The sequence below is a fragment of the Cyprinodon tularosa genome, unplaced genomic scaffold (genome assembly GCF_016077235.1).
Source record: "Cyprinodon tularosa strain WSP-4 unplaced genomic scaffold, ASM1607723v1 ctg321, whole genome shotgun sequence".
Classification (NCBI taxonomy): Eukaryota; Metazoa; Chordata; class Actinopteri; order Cyprinodontiformes; family Cyprinodontidae; genus Cyprinodon; species Cyprinodon tularosa.
The window spans coordinates 365,967-388,617 of record NW_024039032.1 but is presented as its reverse complement, the minus strand read 5'-3'; the positions used below and the strand labels follow the sequence as shown (position 1 = coordinate 388,617).

The window sequence follows — 22,651 nt, the reverse complement described above, 5'->3', positions numbered from 1 at the left end:
CGGCATGCCAGATCACATTGTAGGGTGATTTAGCATTCACAAACACATTTAAGTTTTTTCTGCATAAATCATGAATGCTTTCAATGTAGAGTTAAACTCTAAGATAGCATCTAGACGTGACCTACCTTTCTCTCAAACTGTTACTTTTGTCTGTGACAAAGCCTTTACTGTCTCTACTTTTATTGTCCATCTTTTAATCTGTGTTAAACTATAACAATAAATCCCTGTATAGTACCCAGGCTATAGAGCTGCCATCACTCCCCTCGCAGCGCTTTAGCGTTGTGCGTCTCTGAAGGCCAAAATAAAAGCCGTAGCTCTGTCAGACAGTTGTTGCTGTTTGCAGCATTAAATATTCAAAGCATAACAAGTGTTTCAAAGCATGAAATGTTAAAGCTAGGTCGTGTATATTGGCTGCACTCAGCAAAAAAAAAAACGAAAAAAAAAAAAACAGCCCTGTGAATATGATATGGCAGTTTGTTTGCTCTATGAAGTGTTTTTCAGGAACTTGTCTCAGTGTGGTTTCAGAAACGGCAGCGTCTGTAGGGAAACATGATTCCCTTCTTCTCCTGCCTTTTGAATCTTTCATTTGGAAACTTGTAGCGGGGACGTTTGCAGATGTGTTTTACAAGGTTGGGAGTCGACAGCTGTCCTGTGCGTGCATGTATGCGGGCAGAACACCTTGGACCGTCTGTGTCCTGGTGTATGCATCAACTGGGACATGTGTATTACTGTAGGGGTCAGTGTGTGTGAGTGTGTAAGGTAGGGCGATAAAAGAAGATTGATAGCGTACAGCGGGACAAATGCGCTCCCACCTCAGCTGATGGGGTCAGCAGAACCATAGGACAGAGCCTTCATGAAGGAATCATAGGTCGATGTAGGCTGTTTTGGCGCTGGTTTTATAGATAAATGTGCTAAAGGCGCTGACCTTGAGAGATCTTTTACATAATATCCTTTTTTTTCCCAAATATGTCCTGTTGAGCCATTTAGAAAAGCTGATTTAATACATATGCGCATTTTCTCTACTGAAAAAACATCCGAAGTTGGAACCCTAACCATCCAGCATCAACACATGCAACATAGATATAATAGTACTGTAGCCAACACCTTTGTTATTATTTCCTGTCTGGTTGCTGCATCCCCCCCCAGGACGACAAATACAGTATCTCTCAGGTGCAAAAACAGAAGTACACCAACTTTCCAACCTCTGGCAGACGATGCTGAGTCAGCGCTGTGGGTAATGCCCAGTGATAGCGGCATTGTGTATGTGTATTATCAATCAACGTGATAGATAATCAGTGTCTATGTGTGTGGATGTGTGTGTCTGTGTGGAGTTTGAACTTGAATTTACAGCCGAAGCAGGAAAGGCGACAGGCAGGCTGTCACAGCAGGACAGATGGGAGTTTGTAAAAAGAACTGAATTTACAGCCGAGCTTTCTGACTGAGTCGGCAAATACTGTCATTGACTAATTTCTGGTGTTATAGGAAAAATCCTGGATGGAGCACAAGATTTTTTTATTTTCTTCCTTTGCGGTTTCTCTTTTGTTTGCTCCCACTGAAAATATAATAAAAAATATGACGAATTTTATGCATTTTTCTTTAATTTATCTCTGAACGGACATTAAATCGCAAAGATGGACTTGTTATGGGGCCAATTTAATCTAGCCAGAAACTAAAAGTGTAACACACTGTGGTGTAAACTGCTGCAAACCTCTGCATTAAATGGACTCGCACCACTTACTGGAAATATTGGTATTGGCTTCCTTGTAGTTTAAAAAACTAAGTGTGCATTAACACCTACTAAATTTGGGCTGCTTTAAACACATCAGAGTTCATTCCATCCTCTCCTTGGTCTGGATTTTTGTGCAGATGTGAATAAAGACCAGCTGCTCTGGTGCAGAACAGTTGGTGTTGTTAACTTAAGGTATGAATACAAACCAGCAAAGGTTTGATCCAAATGCAGAGATCTTTTTTTATTTTAATGAACCTGTTATGGCGACTTAGCAAGTCATGGTGCAGAATGCTGTTTCCCCTTACCTCTGATGTTTGGTTGATTTTTTCCCTGTTTCGGGCGGTTTGACTAAAACAAACACCAAGCGCACGACAAAGAGGCCTGCTCACTCAAAAAAAAGACTAATCAACTACATAATGACTGGTGCGTATCGGTGATCTTCATAATTACGTAAAATTCATCCGATTTCCGAGCACTACTGATTGACCGATGGAAGTCTACTTGTTTATAAATGTTTTTCTATTTTCTTAACTGGAGGTTGTGTAGCATTTGTTATTATTATATAAATGGAGGGAGGAAAAGCAATAATGGCTAACGTAAAATTGGCAGCACACTTCAGGGATCGATTGGACTGTTGACCAAATAGTCTCTAACTGTGTCCTTCTGTATCTTTCCATCTCTAGTCTGGACAGCCTTGGATGACATCTGGATATGTTGTCATGCTGCCAGGAGCTCTGAAACAGGCAGCAAAACAGTTGCAAAAATGTATCCTTAGAGTAGCTATGCATGATAATAAATGAATCGGAAAAATAATCTTGTTTTACCACTGCAAAATCAAAGACACTTGACATGTACTTTATTTAGAGTATAAGCTCTGGCATGATTGGTCAAATTTCTCTAAACTGACTCTACTTTTGTGGTAAAATGAGGACAGCAAACACATTAAGCAGACCAGAATGGATGTATGGCAGGTTCTGAGAGCTTTTAATAATCAAGCTACAGTTGCTGCAACAGAGCAGTTGTTTTCAATCGATTATACACGTTGATATACGGCTCACATCCTTCAGTTTGCCATATTCTAAATGATATGATCAGAACAAATGTTTATGCACACCGTTTATTAATAAGTCTAAACCTTTTTTATTCTGATCAAGGTGAATCCAATCCTAAGCTTATTCTGATTAATTAGCTGCTGTTGTTTTGTATGCAAAGAAAACTAGAGGAAAAATGAATGGCGTTTATCAACTAACCACCATTCGTTGTTATCTTACTTTGATATCACACAACAGGTTATGACCATCTCCAGAGCATAGCAGGGAGGGGGAAGGGTTCTCGTCTGTCAGATCTATTAAATTTTTATCATTCAAGATGCTGCATGTGGTAAAATATTCATAGCAAGAGCCAAGTTTTTTTTTAAGTTTTTTACTGAATCTGATGAATTTGTTTTAACCTTAAAGCGGGCTTTGTGCTCGCTAATTCGTGTAAAGTTGGCATGTTAGTACGTTTTTGTGTCTAGATGTCTCCTTTGGAGCATCTTCTTCCAGCTTTTAGATCTGTTGATTAGGCGGTCTGTTGTTGACCTCATTTCAACCCAAATGAACTCTAGTGGTCTCTGAGAAGAGAGTTTTAGGGGGATAGGAAAAGGATTTAGTGGTTTGGAGATAAGTAGAGATAAAAGTTACATATGGGTCGGGCAGCTTGAATCCTAGAAGAAAGATGCTTGTACGCAGCCAGAGGTGCCGCTGCTGAGAATAAATGACATCAAAGATTAAGAATCTTGCTTTGGGACAAGACTTTAAACTTGAAGGTCTGACAGCATGAAATCATCTCCTTATGGCTGGCTCTTGTAGCTGACGGAGCCTTAGGGAGGGTTCTGTCGATATGACAAGCAGTTCTCCATATTAAATCAGTTAAAGTGTTTGAAATTCTGTTTGTTCCTAATATATTTCTGCTACTTCAAACAGTTTGGATTTGCTTAATTTAAGTCATTTTTTCCATCGTTTTTTTCCGTCCTAAAAGGACTGTTTTTATAGAAGGTCATTTAATGCTCTGCTACTTTGTACAATGTGGCTACTTTTATTTCTTATGAGACTTTTCATGATATATAAAGTGTTAACATACACTAGAGCAGTTATTAATGCTCTCAAAACATCAGATCTAGTGGGATAAATACAACCAGCTATTCCTGTTAACATGAGAGCAAAACAGAACAAATAAACAACAGGTCAGTGGTTTTCTTAGATCAATTAGCTTAGGGCTGGAGCAATTAAATAGATTTATCGTGATCAATTTATTATTGAGATAATCGTCAAATTATTTAGAAATCATTTAATCGTTAACTGGAGTATTTTAAAAAAGTATTTATTTTTTGTTTGGAAAAGGTATGAAATGCATTATTACATAATTTCATATGGAGTTTACATTTTCCTTTCCCCTTTTTTCACTCAATGTGCTGACACATAAACAAAAGCAAATTACAAAAACAAGACAACTTCACATAACAAACACAAAAAAGCAACAACAATAGAAGTTTTTTCCTCTTTCCGCTCACTATCAGTTCCCTCCTTCTTTTTTTCTCTTCCCTTTCTTCGTTTCCCTTCCTCCTTCTTTAAGATATAGTGGAGGATGTTCTTTTTCTGGGTGGATCATCACAAAAAGTGGTCCTCCTAGTTGTTAAGCATTTTGGTGCTGAGTTTGACATGGAGGAAGTATTGCAAATCTTTTTTTGGAATGTAAGCCTGCATCAGTGAAGTAAACAGTTATTTTTAAACAGAGCGTGCACGAGGAGAATGGGCTTGTGCACGCTCTCACACGTGTTTAATAGGCTGATGAAGATTCTCAGTCATCCAGGTCATAGTCATTCCGTAAAAGTTCAAAAAAATTCCACTGGACTTGGTTTTCAAAATTTGAAGACTTTTCGCCACCTCTCCAGGAAAATTTCTTAACTCTTGTGTTTGCTTAAAATAATTTAAACATTAACTTTCTGTTTCCTTATAGTTTAAAAATATACCTTAAAAAAGTTTACCAAATGGGTAAAATAAGAGAGGATTCTGTTCAACCAACCAGTTGTTTTGGAGGCATACCTTCAGAACCCTTTTATGTCATAACCTTAAATGTGAAATGCTTTCTAAACTCGTATGGAACTTCAACTAACACTAATAGTATTAGTAAACTGCCACTGTGAAGTACAGAGTAAAACACAGTCTGGATGCCACTGGCTCCGTCCTTATCTGAATCCTTATCTTTTTTTTCTTAAAAAAAAATCTTAAGAATCATCCCCCTCCTTAAATGACCATCCTCCATAACAACCCCTGTGACATTTATTAGTACATTACTGAATGTGTAAAATTTTCACAATGTAAATTAACAGTAATGGCAATAATATTGCCCTTTCAACATTTGGCTCAGGAGTAGCCTGAGCAAAATAAATAAAATCAAAGTGTCCTACCATGACATTGGAGCTGATACCAGTGGGTAATTTGATCCCTGCATTTGTCCCTTACTATGTAGGGGCAGTGATAGCCATGCCAGTCCAGGGACTGACTGCAGTTCTACTGAAAGGTGCCTTGGTGAAGGTCAATGACCGGCCTACCTGACATGTGACAAAAATACCATGCATATTGCTTTAGGTTGATAGATTATATTAATTAGGCTTTGTATGCTTTCCGGACTTTTTTTTTTACAACTAGACTACTGGTGGGAACTCCATTTGTTTACCTTGATCTGCATAATCAGCTAGAGGGCATTTTAATCTTTACACTCAAACTTTTCTGTGCAGAAACCTTATTCATGTGAAGTTAGCCTGAATGTCCTGCAGCGGTACTGTTTGCTTAAGGGTAAAAATGTAATGCATTATTAATAGAGATGGGATCTACATTTTTACTACTGTTAGCAATGTCTGAAATGAGTTTGAGGGTAGTACCAGTTATCCTCCGATCAGTCTTTACCTTTCCGAGGGCCTTCTGCTACAGCTTTCCTTCCAGATGTACAGTAGATGTAGTTGGTTCTGTAGGCTCTGTAGAAAGTGGTGAGGGTCGTAAAGGAAACATTTACTTTATGTGCTCTCCTTAGAGAGTATATCCTCTGATCCTGTATCCTCCTTTCTGCTAAAGCGGCGGATCTGTGATACTGTGGGCTTGTTTCTGTTTCAAAGATTCTGGAGGACAGTGCTGAGCTGCCTGACCTCATGACCTTTGAAATGGAATGGGACTGGAAACAGTTCACTATTGCATCTTTCAAATGGATTAACATCTTGTATGTCAGTCACATTAGTTGGGTTTATATTCAATAGAAAATCTGTGATGAAAACTAAAAAAGAAAAGGACATATGATGTAACGCAGCATTTGAAATATGAATGGGGAAGGATGTTTTTGTCACAAACGTGTGAGACGTTATTTCTGATATTTAGCACTGCTCTTTGTTTAAATATCAATAGCAATAGGGGGGGATGTGTTCATAGTCCAGTCTTAGATGATTTTCTATGTCTAAATAAAAACATCTTAACATTACAAGGTTAGATAAATATTTGTTTTCATTTTCCTAGGCTGGGAAACAGAAGCCAGTGCTAAAGCGGTTATAATAAAACTGGGATGAGGGAGAAAATGTATAGGGAGATACTGATAGCTGGATAAAGGTCTGGGTAATTTATTAAAGGGCACAGCAACACAGCTCATCTTTCCTCTAGAAATTTGATACAAATAGCAGAAGATGAGTTTTGTTACAATTTCAATTTACAGCAGGCTTTTAGCAATAACCACCTCTCTTTCTTTCTCTTTCTTTCAAACAGCCCCCCCAAAAAAGGATTCTGTACCCATGAGAGTTGGTTTAGGCTTTAGGTTGAATGTTTTTATTTGATAGAAATATTAATTGTAAAAAAAAAAAATTTGATTAGATTAATAAACTGCCTGTTCATCCCCAGAATTGTAATAAATAGATTGACATTTGCATGGAATTCAACATTCCCAATACAAAACCCACGTATTGCCATGTAGTGTTTCCAAAATCTCAGTCATCGTGTCAACTTCCTTGCTAAACACATTGGGCTAGATCTTAAAAAAAATGTTAATAAGAAGTGCTAAAATGAAGGAGAAAAAAAGTGTTTAAAGTTATTTACAAAGATTGCACGTGCAAAATATAAGACGTGCAAACTGGACCCACCCCATCTTTTTCCAGGTTTTAGAAGCCTGATCCATTAGCCAACCTGCCTCCATGCAGAGCACATTCCGCTTTTCAACAACCACCTACATTTATTTTTGTTTTTCTAATTTTATCTTTAAATACATCAGTGGTAACAAAAAAAAGCTAATTTTAAGTGTTTTATCCAAAGCTTCTATACTGATGAGCTGTTGTTGGTACTAGCATATACATACAGACATTGTATAAGTACATACATTCACCAGAGGTAGATAGTAACTAGTTACTTTAACTCGGCTACCTTTACTTGAGTAATGTTTCGAGAAAAATGTACTTTTAGTTTCACAGCTTTGTATTTTTTTTATTTTTAAGTCAGATTATAGTGGAAATGTCACCTTATGATCAATCATTCACTGATCAGAGCAGATCATCAGAGCATGAATACTGACGGTAATATAACAAAATCCCGTAGATGGTGAAATGGTTTTGTAAAAGCAAAATTAGGCTTTCCGATTTAAAAAAAAACACAAAACCAACTTTATTACATCAAAAGACAAGACTTCTTTTTCGTTTATTTTGAGCCTGGTTTGGGGTAGATACCAGTTGGATGTGCTGGATTGCAACAAGGAAGCAAAAAAATCTCTCTGTCAAGCTTTATTAGACAAAAAAACTCTTAAAGTTTAGAGGAACTAGAGTCTGACGCATCAGCACATTAAGGTTAGTTTGATAAGTCATGCGGTGCATTAAAGTGAAGCGCTTAGTCACTAACACAGGTGTGTGCCTGCGTGTGAATTGCAGTAGATTTTATCTGTATCCATAGTAACAATGCCAGAGTAACAGCGAGGAACTATCACTTCTATAAATACTAGTTATTCCTTTTCTTAGCAGGATTTGGTTTTGATTCAAGCGGTCTCTCTGTTCCACGCCGCTCTGCTTTGAGTCACATCGACACGTCTGCTTGTCTAGCTAACCATCTCAATCAAAGTGGCGGGAATATCTGTAATCTGTCAGTAATTAGCATAAAATTGGATCTTTGTTGCTGTTGGGAAACATGGATGAACTCATCCAGCAAATACACAAAACAAACTCCTCCTGCAGGGAAGGCTGGAAACATTTTGTGTGATTTGCTCTGGCGCCTGTTAACTGAACACACACACACACACTAACACATATGTTCTCGACTAAAAATAACTGTCAGTCTAGATGATAAAATCTGTGTATCATGACACCTTATTCCCAGCTTAAAGAAACATCCTTGATGTTCTTAACACAAACATACCACCTGTCCTCAACTTTACATCTAGATCTATAACTTCTCCCACAAAATAAGTGAAAATTTAAGGCAGAGAATGAATAACAACGAAAGAGGTGTAGAAACAGAAGGAAGAATCATTGACAATTCTCAATGAAATGAGGCAATAAGGCATGATGAAGGGTGAGAGATAGAGAGGCAGGAAAGAGATGAGTGACAGAAGGCAGACAGACTGTCATTATACATTGTTTTCCTGCGTCTAAACTGTGAACACAAAGCTGTATCTCTATATGCAGCAAGGGAAGGGATGCGTATTTAATGAGCGCAGAATTTTCTCTTCGCTCTCTGTCTGTGTTGCTTTTCTCATTAAGATTTTATGTTAAACATAATTTAGAGAAAGGTCTGTTTCGTTTTCATCATACTGGAGAATATTCTTTTTTTCCCCAGCTTTTATTGTCATTACACTGTCACAAGTACAGAACAACCAAACTAACATTGTGCAGGGAGCAGTGTGGGGTTAAGGGTCTTTGCTCAGGGAATCAGAAGGGCAGTCTGTTGGAGTGGGGCTTGAACGCTTCTCCATTGCCATTAGACCGCTAAATGTTATTTAAAATGAGTTATAAAAATAAAAAAAGAAGTGAATAACTGAATGTTAGAACTGTAAATATTCAATCATATGTTTACATAATTGTTTTCCATCACAATGTTTTTCATCACTCCTGCTTAAAGGCTGCACTTTAAAAAATGAAATAGTTTAGCTGTTCTTAACGAAATTTCTTTTTGTTTAAACTTGTGTATAGAAAATAAAATCTAAGTCTAAGTGTAACTCAGAACCTATTGATTCCAAGCAAAATGCCCTTACCACTAGGCTGCCACAATGGAAAAAAATCGAAATCTAGATAAGTCATTTTGTTCTTAAAATAAATGCATTTGTTCTTGGATTGAGGAGGTAAAAGAGACATTTTGCCAATGGAACAAGACAATTCACACTTAAAATAAGAAAACACAATTGCATTGTCTTTTTTCAAGTGCATATTATCTAAATATCTTATTTTAAGAGTAAAAATACTCATTCCATTGGCAAACTATCTCATTTACCTACACAAATTAAGGGGAAATACACTTAAGTTAAGACATTTTTACTTATTTTTAGATCGTTTTTCCAGTGCACTCCCCGTAACTTCCACACGTTTGTTGAATCCTCTGCATAACTTTTACAAAAATGCGAAGCAGATTATTTTTGACTATGGGTTTTTGTCCCCCTGATCCTTAAGGCTGGATTTGGGCCTAACTAAAGGTGTTCTCAGTCTATTTGCATAAAAAAATCAACACCATTTATGTGCAGGTAGTTCATTATACACTAATGAACTATCACATCTCGAATACATTAAACTGCTTTACTATATGCAAGTTTTGTGTGCTCAGCCTGTAAAATGAAACATCCCTTTTTTTCAGACTTGAATCTCCACAGACATCACAACCATTCCTTTAAAAATAGAAACACTGTTTGTTACTCCATATTTAATTCCAATTATGTATTTACCTTAACAAAAAACCCCCAACATATTTGAATCTGCTGTGCTTTCCTGGTAACTAACTGATGTATTTTAAGACAGCTAGTTGCTAAAATGATAGAAAAATAGAAAAATAAATAATATTTGTCATATGTTATTAATGAATGTAATCTGTTATTTTTCTCAGAACCTGAACATTTAAGCTCATTTTGCTCTTTACTTATTGTATTTGTTTGTGTTTTATACAAAACTGCCTTTTGAGGGCAGCACTGAGCTGTGTAAAGTGAACCATTGCCTGCAAACTGCTACATGAATCCTGAAAACTCTGAATGAATTAAAAAGGAATAAAATATGAGACAAAAACCCTATAAAGAGCCAACTTTATAGGGGATTCTCTTCATGTTTTCACTTATACTAAATCTGACATTTTTGATTAGTTCCAACAGCAATGGGTTCATTAATCAACAACTTTCAAGTTGTATCGCCACATAGAGGCGTCGGCTTCACTTTGGACTGTCTTTAAGATGTTTAAATCTTCTATCTTGTTTGAAAAATGCAAATTATACTTTAGTTGCTTAAAGATAGAATCTAATGAGAACTAAAGAGAACATTGATTTTCAAATAAATTATATATCTTATCAAATAATTAACAGCAATGTGAAAAGCATGCACTGAATGAAATAATCAGTATTCAGAAGGGGTGATGGTCGTTTTTTTATATATATATTTACATACAGTAATTTGTACCCCTGCTGTTTTGGCCCAATTTTCTTAGTTGAAAATAAATGGTCTTCTAACATATAAAGTTATATAACACAGCTTTACTTTAGGTTGCTTGGTAGGATTTAGATCCAAGAGCTGTGAAGGCTGTTAAAAAGTGGTTGAAATTGTAGCTTTGTTAGAACAGATTGATGTTAAAGACCATTATCCTGCACAAATACCCAATGATGATCCATTTTCACATTTTGAATGAACTCTAGCAAATTTTACAAAGACTTTTAAGGAGAAATAAGCCATTAGCATCACGGCTACCCCCTCATACCTAATAGCAGTCATTAGCTCCTGTCCCACTTATTTTTTGTTTAGTTAAGATGAAACCTGACAATCTTTTTCCACAGTAGCATCTTCTGGCTCTAACAACAGTATGACATGTGTAGAATATGCAAAATGTCACTTTTTCTTATTTTGCAGAGTAGAATGCATTTTTTTTTCCAAGAAAGGAATTGCTAATGTAGAATTGAAGTTTTCTCCAAAGTATATAAGTATTAACTAAGCTTTTGAAGTGCACCAATGAACTGAAATGCATATCACAATTCTAGCTTGACACGTGCTCAGTACTTTATTACCTTTTCTTCCATCATGGCAGAAATAATCTTGATTTATCTGTTTACTTCCTTTTTTATAAATGAAAAAATAAGGCTGTGAATCCTTGGGGTTCTTAGCTCCTTAATTGCTTCCTTAGACTGCAGGCCCCCTAGGTTTCTCAGATAAGGCCGACTTGCTGAGTCATGAAAACTGGTAAACGATGCCCCTACATATAGCCACCATTGTGACTCATATACTCTGAAGTGCCCAAATGCCACTGTGCACTTTTTTTTAGTTCCCTTTTTCTGCGATAAGTTTGCTGTTTCCGCACTTAGTTGCTGTAATTTGGACTAATACTGAAACCTGAGGTAATGGAGATTAAATCCACGTCTGAATATGAGTTCATTTCTAATCGAAGTGTTTTGGGTAAATGAATAATCCCTTATTGCCACCGTTTACAGCTTGACATTATTGATACTTGACCCCCTCAATTACGTGGCCCTCAATGTAATACATTTTGGCTCATCAAGTAGGTTAGAGCCAATTAAGCTGATAGTTTTGCAGGGAGCCTTATTATCTACACTGACCTTTGCTGCGACTTGGTCATAATGAGGCAGCTTTTTAAACCTGGTTTTTGGAGATAACACCCAGAAGAACTGCAAACGCTCCGTTCAAGAGCCAGCTTAGTCCGTAAATCAGGTTTACAGCTCAACTGTTTCTAGCTGGGAGTAAACACAATGTATACACACGCACACTTACACAATCATGAAGATTGTTTGAGCCAGTTTTGCGGTCAGCAGTGACAGCATTATTTAGGACAGGCATAAATGAGCCTGCCGAGTACTGGACTAACGCTAACAGAGACTTAAAAGCCTGTCATTCACAAAAACACACAAACACACTGTGTACAGTGGTACAGTGTTTGCTAACAACTACACCAGATTTCATCAGAAATGCATGAAAGATGCACAAATCTATTTTTTTTATGGTGCATCTGTAGAAGTATGCAGCAGAATGATGAGACACAGATGATGGATATCTTATGTTTACCCATTAATCTCTGTGTGTTTGTGAGTGTGCAGTGTTAACAGCTTGTCTAAATCTTCGTTCCCCCCAACAAAACCCCAATGCGTACAGAAGGGAGTAAATTAGAATAAGCCTGGAGAGGAAAACAACTTTGTGGTTTGCAAACATATCCACCCACACACACAAACATATATAAGCATTAGGACCTTGTAAAAGTGGGTGTGCATGGACGTGTGTGGCCGGTTTATAATCAGCAAACAGGACATTTGGACCAGTTTAGATCTGCATCTTTCTACTATTCTGTAACTCTCAATAAACATATGAAACCAACGAGTGGATAACTTCATTTAAAGGTGTATCTTCTTTCTCCTGTACATTGCAAATACCGTAATTTTTGTACTATTAAAGCTACAGTGCGTAATAATTACAGGGATATACAGTCAGAAATGTAATATGTTATACATAATTGTTATTTATCATCATCTACGAGCTCAGCCTCTTAACCTTAATATTTGCGTTGCCTTAGAATTCGTTATTTATAATTACATAGGAGCGGGTCTCGCAGCCATGGAGGCAGACATCTTTGCGCTACGGCAGCGCAGAGCCAACAAACTAGCGATTGCGAGATCTCCCATTACGCTCGAAAGTAACTACGGCAAGTTGAGAGAGATGAACTGAGACGGTACTGAACAATAGATGGCAGTATTATGCCTGAGAATACTATCTGTAAAATTATCTTTGTAAACAAACCTCATCACTTGAGAAGGTAGGTGATGCGGGCGTCGTGGAAGACATTTTGTCCCGTAACGCTCGCCGTACTGTTGGGGGGGAGAAGCGGTGGGGGGGGGAGATGTTCATGTTGCTGCGGTCTGCAGTCTGGACGTTAGATGTCGCTAAAAATTACACACTGTAGCTTCAACCGCACCTGAATATAAGCCGCAGAATCTAAAATGCATAATTTGTTCATATACAAGCCGCACCGGACTATAAGTCGCAGGCTTTTTATGTTTAACACAAACTGTCTTATGCTCTCAATGTCCGTCTTTCTTGCTGTCGTTCTGTCTTGTACCACTCGCGGTAGAAGTCTGCTTCCGGAGGACCTCTGCATTCCTGCGCGCACGGCTACCGTACTTGCGTGCTGAAGCAAATGTGACGTCGAAAAATGGGGATAAAGTCACAGCCTATAGTCCGAGAATTACGGTATACACTGCAAAAATTTAAATCTTAATAAGTAATTTATTTTCTAAAAATAATAGCATTTTTTCTTTGATTGAGGAGGTAAGTGAAACACTACCAGTGGAACAAGACAATTTACATTTAAAATAAGAAAAAAACATCTCTAAAAACATAACTTATCTTATTTTAAGAGTAAAAATACTAATTTCATTGGCAAATACTCTTCTTCACCTACTCAAATTAAGGGTAAATACACTTAATTTAAGAAATCTTTATTTATTTGTAGATTTTTTTTGCAGTGTAGGTAAATTGCCTCTCATAAATGGCATGTTAAATATGTACCAAGGTTTTAAAATGTTACTGTAATAAAGGAGTACTTTACAGTAATTTTAATGAGAAATTACAGAGAGAATCTGACTGAATGGAGGCTACAACACAACATACTGCTACACATTATTGTTAGTAAGTTGCAGTGTTTGTACCCGATCCATCCCCGAAGCACAATCCGCTCATTTGTACATGCACATCCAGATAAACATGTGGGTCGTCTTCGATTTTATTTTGTTAAAAATACCTAAATGACGTTTTTCCTCCCGAAAAATAGCAAACGTACTCAAATATAAGTTTAATAATGTATTTCCTGAGCAAATCATTGCCTCTAAATCCTTCTTTTTTTATCAGTCGTCTCTGCCCGATCTGCACCGGAAATGGGATCCTACGCTACTTCCGGTGGCTAACTTTTCCGGCTTTGGATTTAAACATTAGTCTAGTCTTTTTGAATTTTATGTTTTAGTTTCATTTTACCCTTATGTTATATAGTGCGCAATCTAAAGAAAGCATCAAAATGGTCTCAGAGAAGTCATAAAACATTTTTTAAAGATGTGTATTAGCATTCTGTAGTGAGTTAAGGCTAGAAATAAGAAGTTTTAGTACCATAATTACATTATTTATGGACACCCGGATGTATATCTGTTCTGATGTATATCTGTTTTGGGACGGATCGGGTAGTAACATGCAGTAATATGGTTTTAAAACTACAGTTAGGAAAGATATTCAGTGGGCAGCAAACTGCTGTTGAATAATTAACAACTGAATTGAGTTAACCGTTATATTCATTGGTGCTTTTGTTTTCATCTTTCCTTTTCAGCAAAGCTCTTAGTAGTTGATTAGGTTGAGTAGGCTTGTTTCTGTCCTTTATCCATTTCTTCTATATGAGTTTTTTTAACGACAATGTACATAATAGTAGAGGGCAGAAATATTTTATCCCGCTAACATTAGCTCGATCTTAAGTCCTTAGTGTATCCATGTAGTAATGGTATTGTTTTCTAAACCCAAGGGATATATAAAATCTATCTTTTCTTATGATAACACCAATATATATGGTTTCAAATGCTCTACGTTTACTTGCTAACTACATTACTGGTCAGAAAGTAAATGTTTCTCGCTAGTTTAGCTAGCTAGCACTTTACAGTTGTTCCTCAGCGTTTTCAGTTGTGACATATATAATTTTAGTATCTACGGACATCATTGTCCCAAATAACTGTTAAACCAGCATTGTTTAAGTAAATTGTTTCGGCACAGACACATCATTGCAATGGGGTCAAAAGTACACACGTTTTACTTAAAGGAATAGTACACCCAAAACATGATTAGCCTTCATTTTCTACTCACCTCCATGCTGAACAACACTCTGGAGTACTTTTTTGATATCTCAAATGCATCTGGAGATCTGGGAGACTTCTTGCTGTCTGCTGACATTCAAATAATGGAGGTCTATGGCGCCCGAGACAGAAAGGTCCACAAAAGTCCACAAAAACTTGTCAATATTCCTCCATACTGCTCGTCCAATGTAATCCAAGTGTCCTGAGTGGGTAGCATCCAGAATTTACTCGAAACGAAGTCATTTAGAACGTTTTAGAGCCTAAACAGTAGTGTATAGGATTTCCTAATAGCGCCCCCATGCGCGCTCACGATTCTACGGAAGCCGGCAGACCAAACCAGCGCATTCAGCTCGGCAAAGAACTCATGCTCTTCCTCAACACTGAAGTCCTCAGACATTTTTCTTTCGTTGTTTCTTTCTTTGCACAGGTAAACAGCACATTTCTTCTTCTACGCTTGCATTATCGGCAGACCAGACGCTGAATGCGCACTTCCTTCCGGTTTGGTCTGCCGGCTTCCGTAGAATCGTGAGCGCGCATGGGGGCGCTATTAGGAAATCCTATACACTACTGTTTATGCTCTAAAAACATTCTAAATGACTTCGTTTCGAGTAAATTCTGGATGCTACCCACTCAGGACACTTGGATTACATTGGACGAGCAGTATGGAGGAATATTGACACGTTTTTGTGGACTTTTATGGACCTTTCTGTCTCGGGCGCCATGGACCTCCATTATTTGAATGTCAGCAGACAGCAAGAAGCCTCCCAGATCTCCAGATGCATTTGAGATATCAAAAAAGTACTCCAGAGTGTTGTTCAGCATGGAGGTGAGTAGAAAATGAAGGCTAATCATGTTTTGGGTGTAGTATTCCTTTAAGTAGAAGTATAGATACAGCAGTTTAAAAACACTGGTAAAAGTTGAAGTATCAACTTGACCTCTTTACTCAAGTAAAAGTGAAAAAGTATGTGCACCAAAAATTACTTAAAGTATAAAAGTATAAAGTAACTATGTAGTATAAAGCCAGATGCCACTATATGAATTTAAAGCTCAATTTTTAGACTATTTCGAAAAATTCTTTGAGATAGGGGCCAAGGATGAGGGAGGTCTTGTTGGTCTCCATCTCCCGATACGCTCTCGCCTGTGTTCGACCTTTCAGACATTCAGACATCTTTTTCTGAATCCGACATTGTAGCATGGCATAGACAATTCACGTCTGCAGTTTGAAGAACACCTGCTTTCTTCTAATGATTTCCTTTAGCTAACCAATGAGTGTTTGCGTTATATGACTCATCCAGTTACACTAGTTTTCACTAGATGCGGATGGCGCCAATGATCTGCATTGGATGGCACACATGACGTGAAATAATTTTTTATAAACATTAAACTGAAACCAAGAGTAATGAGTAACCTTTGTTTTAAAAATGTAAGGAATGGTAAGTACAAATACTTTTGTGAAAATGTAATGAGTAGAAGTGGGAATAAAAATAAGTTATGGCGTAAAGTATAGATACATAAAAAGTGTACTTAAGTAACCAAATATTTGTACTTCGTTACTTGACACCTCTGCATCATTGCCAGATTAGCTACAGTAAACGTTAGTTTACTAGCTAGCTAGCTTTCATGAAACAACTGGTTAGATTAAGGTTTTTTTTTCCTCATTAGCCCTTGTTTCAGAAGCAAAGGATGAACTTTTATAAATTTTTCTCAGAAATAATGCTGTAAACTGTTGTGAATTATCTTATTTGAGTGACGGCTACTAAAACTGTCCGATTTCCTGTGATCACCAGTCGTCAAATGGCCATAATCATAATCTCCTATGGAAAAATTAAGGCTATTATGACTTATAAATTCTTAAGTTGTGTACATTTTTATTTCAGTTGTAGGTTTCTTTTCAGTCTTGTATCAATTCATCTCTTTATTCTTTACAGTACAAAAACTAAATCTGTGCACTAAAAGACCAACCCTCTGTGACCCTCACCTGTTCTTTTTATGAAAGTCTTGACATTGGTGGAAAGGCTGAATTCAACTTGCTCATATTAGGCTGTTAATCTCTTCTGAGGTAGTCACAACCTATAACTACTATAAGGATGAAAAACAGCAACAGCAGATTACAAAGTTAGGTTGATCTAATAGGAACAAGTAACTAGCAGCTTCCTCGAAATGTAGTGGAGTAGAAAGTTATAAGTACCGCCCCAAAAAATGACTAAAGTGAAGTAAAGATACTAAAAAAATGCACTTAAGTACAGTAATCAAGTAAATGTACTTTGTTGCTGTCCACCACTGGTAGCAATGTGATACGAAGGTAAAACAGCTGCAGAAGCCTTAGTTTGCAAAGAGCATAGCTGCAGTTCATCATCCTCCAGGGTCAGTCGGAGAATTAGAAAGCTCAGCATATAACAATGCTTACACGTTTAGGTTTGAGAACTCAAGTTTGCTTATATATAAAGAACTCGAGGTATTTACAAAGCCTGGATAAGGAGCGTTACATAAAGCTCAGCCCTTTATAAGTCCCCTTCAGGGAACCTTCACAAGACCAAAAAGATCAGGGTAACCTTGCCTAGGTAATGCTGTTTTAACCCACACAGTTCTGATTCCTCAAATGAATCAGAACTGCGTGAAATGTTACTTTCACATTATTTCAATGTTTTATGACATGAAAGAACTAAGTGATCCATAATAGGCTTGTTTATTGCAAATCTGAAGGGGTCACATTTCGTAACATCTCACTAAAAGAGCTGCTTTTGAGCTGAATGATTGTGGTTTTCAAATAAGGCTGACTTGAAAGACTGTGAAAAACCTTGATAGATAGACGACGACTCTTTGTGTTAAGTGAAGAGTGAGAAATCCTCAGCATACTGTGACAGCAACAGCGTGTCTCAGAGGCCTAGCAGGGGATCAGGTAGTTAACACATGTATTCTCCCTTTGGATTTACTATTTACAGTAATGTGAACCACATTTTTAGAAGCTCCTGAGGCCTGTTGGACTCCAGCACGCTGTCTCATCCATCTTGCAAGCGTGTATGAGCACACCCACCAACACTGGATCACACATTTAACTTTTTAAATCCCCACAGGTTTAAACAGTTTGTGCTTGAAGGTATTAGTCAGTTATTCAGGGTGGCACTGTTTGTGAAAACAACATGTAAGAGCACACACCAAATGACACTTAGAAAGGATTTATGGTGAAAGAAATGAGAGGACATCAAGTGAATGTAGTTCATTAATAGATCCATGCTTGGATACTGAGAAACTATCAGATTGATTTTGCTGCAGAGTATGTAGCTCTCTCTTTAGCTATTAATTAGCACTATATTTATAACTTATTCATCACCCTATATAAAAACAACGTACCTGGTAGAAATATGCACTTCAAGAAAATTTATTTTAGGAATGATGTGCTTTATTTTTATTACCTAAACGTTTGATGTGAAGTGCTGCAGAAGGAAGAGGCTAAGTGTTTCTTTAACGTTCAAGGGGGATGTGCTTAAGAGAATGAGTTTTGCATTTGGCTTCATTAGAAGACAGACAGTAAATATTTCAAATATTTAATTTTTAAAGGTTTTAAACAAAAAAAACTCAAATGCCCAAAAGATTTTATGTTTTGAAGAAATGAGGCACACTTGGTGCAACGCTCATCTGGGTCATTTAAGCTGGTTAATGTTACAGATCTCCTTTAGGTTTGAACAGATTTAACTATACTTTTAGAGGCTTTACCTGTTGAAAAATAAAGAGTCATGGCTCTAAATGCTGCTATAAGTTATATTCTGATTCCTCTGCCTCAAAATTGGAATCCAATCACATGGTGAAAGTGTAAAACCGCCTCATTCAAATAAATTAAAACTTGTTATATACCCAAACTGTCATATATTCAGCCCCATGTGCTGGCCTCAGTACTTAGCTCTATTATACTTTCCTTGTTTTGGGTCTTTGTTCTTCTCTTTGTCACCAATACTTGGTTCCTTCATGAAATGTTATAGGTCAGTCATTCTTAGGCATTTTTCTTTACATTTCGATGACTCTCACTTTAATATGATCTTGGTTGGTGGCACAGAGGCTCTTTGGGATTTACCTGAGATGCAAATTTTATAAATGGGCTAGTGAAATGCTGTCTTTCACCTCAAACAAAACCAGATCAATTGGTGGCCCTCTGTTTGACTAAAACCTAGCTTGGTGAGTAACCAGGCTCCATATTGCAGATACTAGGCTTCTAGCTGTTTTGAGTTGGCTACAGTACGGAGCTCCCAAGGAAAAAGGGGTCTTTTCACAGTTCCTACATGCCGATTATGTTGTTAACCTTCCTGCAATTCCACACATGCATGTAGCAACAGTGGAAAGGAAAACTCCCCTTTAACAGGAAGAAAACTTCAGCTGACCCAGGCTCTGTGTAGAAGGTCTTCTGCTGCAACTCACTGTTGGTTTTAGGATTGTTCGTAGATATTGTAGATATCCACATTACAAAGAGTATAGAGACTTTATATTCTTAGAATCTTTCCAAACTATCCAACTAGCAGCAACTCTCCTACAAACTCCCAGAACTTGACTGAATACTGAGGCTGTTTAAATGTCGAAGTTCCAGGCAAGCTGAACCAGGTAACGAAGCGCTCATGTGGTATGGTGGGGCATTGGACGTCTTCTATTTTGGCTCCTCCCCCAAATGAAGCAAGCCTCAATATACATCTCGCGGAAATGCCCCCTCCATTACTCGACACGCGCCTCGAAGCCTCATCTCATGACATCACTACTATTCTTTTATTTGTTTTTTTATATGAAAAAAGCTCAAAGGTATTGTTAACAAGGAAGTCTTAATGGGAACATGTTGGTGAAACACCTTCTTACCCGTTTTTAATCCACAAAGAACCTTGAAGTGCTGATAATTCAGATTTTTTCAGTTCTACTCAAGAGCTTTTTAGCCTTCTACTCCGCTCTTTTTGGATGTCTGCACTGATTTTCTTCTATTGTTACACACGGATAAATGTCAGGAGGAAGCACTGCAAAAAAGAGTGCAGGTGATTTACCTAAAAAGAACATATTTAAATCAGGGGACCTTATTTTCACTGTTCTCCTCTGAAACTGAAGCTACCTGACATCTACTGCACCATAAACAGCAACTCTGTCTGGTGGAAGTTGATTGTGTGAAAGCCGATTAGGAAAATGATTTCTGTAGCTCAGAGGGTGAAATTGTGATTCCACACTCAGTGACTTTTGTGAGAGAAGATGTCTGCCTTAGACCAAACAAGACATGACAGCTACCAGCAGATTTACTTAAGAATGTGGCATTTTACAGGGATCATGGGTTTTCCTTTACAACTTACCTGTCGACCTTTTTCTCAGGAAGAGGTTCAAGTACGTATTTATGTTTGGACGGGTGGAGGTTAAAAGGGGAGAGCTTATGATGCAGAGGCTTTTATTTTTCACCTAAGAGCATTATTACAGATATTTTAGAATCATCTTACACTGGTAGATCACAATCACTTTCTACTGTCTAAATAGACTTTAATGCAGCCACATTTTATTTGCATTTCTTCGATATACCAGGTTAAACACAGCAAGCATCCAAACAGTTTTCTATGATTTTCCAGTTGATCCTAAACAGATTTGCAAACCTTTATTTTTAAAAGACCAACTTGTAAAAACCTAAGCTTTAAGTCTACAGTAATCTGCACATCTGTCGCCTACAAAAAGTCTGACTTGATTAAAATATTGCATTGTTATTTTGCTTGTTAAGCAGATTTAAAGCAAATGTTTTCAGTCTCATTGTTTGTACACCACTGCCTGGAATGGGATACGGCTGAAACAAGGTTTAGTTACATATTTAAAAGGCTGTCAACCTAAGCGATAAAACTGGACTTAATCAAACTTAGAATATTATTTGATTGAATAATATTTGGATGTGGCAGATATGCTTCTAGGCTTGTGTGAACTTCAGGTAACCCCTGAAGAAGAGTGTCTGTCTCTGTCTGTGAAAAGTCTTGCTGTTCCCTTTGACATCTTTGGGAGTCATCTTCTATCAGTGACTGAATGTGTCAAGTGTTAAGTAATTCATGCCAGTCTCATTCATTTCTATAATATATTTCTATGTGCGATTGAATCGAATTATATATTCTGACATATATTTTGTATCACAGGTGTGAGACCATCTTTTTTTTATTTCCTTTTGTAAATATAAATCCCATAATGTTGGTACTCCTCCCAATATAGAATCTCTTTTCTTTCTACTGTTGATCTCCTTTCTCTCCCACTGCCAGTTATTCATGTTTGCCTGTTTCTTCTATCCTCTCGTCCTGCTCTGGCCTGATGTATCCTTCTCCTCATCCCCTCCCTTCATTTCCCTCTATCTTCTTCCAGCTCCTTTCCTCGGCTAATTAAGTGATCCTCTCTGATTCCTCTCCAAATCCGTTCTGTAGTTTTCTCCCCCTCTCTCCTCCCCCTTGCCTTAAACATTTATGGAGTTTTTAATTACAGATTCCCTCCTTCGTCCTTTGCTACCTTTCCTCATTCCTAGAACCTTGTTTTCCCTGACAACAGATAGGGTTGTGTAATCTACGTCTCTTGGTATTAGTTATGCAAATCATGCATTTTTATTTACATGTGTCCTTTTTTCTCCACCCCACCCTTTCTCCTCTTTCTCTTCACCTTTTTTCTTCTTTTACCTTCCTTTTTTTTGCCCCCACTTTTCCCACAATGATCTACCCTCCTCTTCATCTCCCTTTCACTTCTGCCCTCCCTCATCCCTCCATCCTTCTATCGTCCCCTCTCAATATCCCTCTCTCTCTCCCCTCGCTCCCTTCCTCCCCCAGCCACCAGCGGTCTCGAGGCAGAGAGCGGAAGGCGCGGTGGCAGCAGCAGCATCAGCAGCCACGGCGACGGTAACCACGGCAGTGGCGGCGGAGGCTGCGGCGGCGGCAGCTCGGCCCATTTCAGGTCTCCATGGCAACAGAGCGTGAACGTGTTCGGCTCGTGGAGCAGGCCAGAATGTGTCGAGGAGCTGCACCAGCAGGCGCAACTCAACCTCCAGAGCCTGCTGCAAGGTAAGGATGCAGGAGAGGCGAGGATGAGCGTGCGCACCGATGGAGGAGATGAGTGGAGTAGGAGGGTGTGTGTTTGGGGGGTGTGTGAGGTTGTGTGCTGTGTTTTGAGTGGGTGGGAGAGGCTTTGAGGCAGGGGCGGATGGCAGAGTGTTTACATGGACTCTTCTGATATGGGTGTGTGATGGCCACCTTGAACATGCTTGTGTGTGTTTGGATGCAGATATGCAGCCGGTAGACGACTGCGTGTTATTTTCTCTCTTTACCATGTGGCTACAGCGCACTGCTGGGTCTGTATGTGTGTTGCCTCGAACGTAAGTCGAATTCACCTTGCAGGCTTGTTTTTAATCACCCTGCTCTGTGATTTAACTCTTAATGTGACTGATTGGTCGATCGTGTCTCTTTGACACATGTTTTCGTTTTCTGAAATCAAGCCTGATCGGTTCTGGAAATGGGTAAATGTCATTTTAATATTCAAATCATATTTATGTGAGATGCTGCTCAGCTGCTCTGTGTATATGTGTCTGTGTATGCTTGTGCATGTTCATCCTCTTCAATGAATCAAAGCTTTCTATTTGGATACAGGTACATCCTGCTTCTTTAATCATTCCCATTCTAACCAGTACTGTATGTGCTCTCTGATGTGACTCATGCTCTATTTGCCTTCCATTATTGTAATTGCTGGTGGATGTGAACTGAATGGACTTAAGGGAGGTAAAAAAAAAAAGCATCAAGATAACCTTTAACACCCCAGGGAGTCTATAAATGAATGAGTGAACCAACTCGTTAATTAATCACAGCTCCATTGTAGGGAATATGTATCTTCAGT

At 38.0% G+C, this 22,651-nt stretch overlaps 1 protein-coding gene across 3 annotated transcripts in view; it reads left to right on the top strand.

Annotated features, from left to right (window-relative positions):
- Positions 1 to 22,651, top strand: part of nhsl2 (NHS-like 2) — a 221,653-nt gene that overhangs the window by 138,834 nt on the left and 60,168 nt on the right. For 2 of the 3 annotated variants that reach the window (XM_038293134.1, XM_038293135.1), the window contains exon 2: positions 21,595 to 21,825. In XM_038293134.1, coding sequence (XP_038149062.1) covers positions 21,595 to 21,825 — 231 coding nt within the window. Of the gene's footprint in view, positions 1 to 21,594; positions 21,826 to 22,258; positions 22,278 to 22,651 lie in introns of those variants that run through there. The other variant, XM_038293137.1, reaches the window with a different exon arrangement.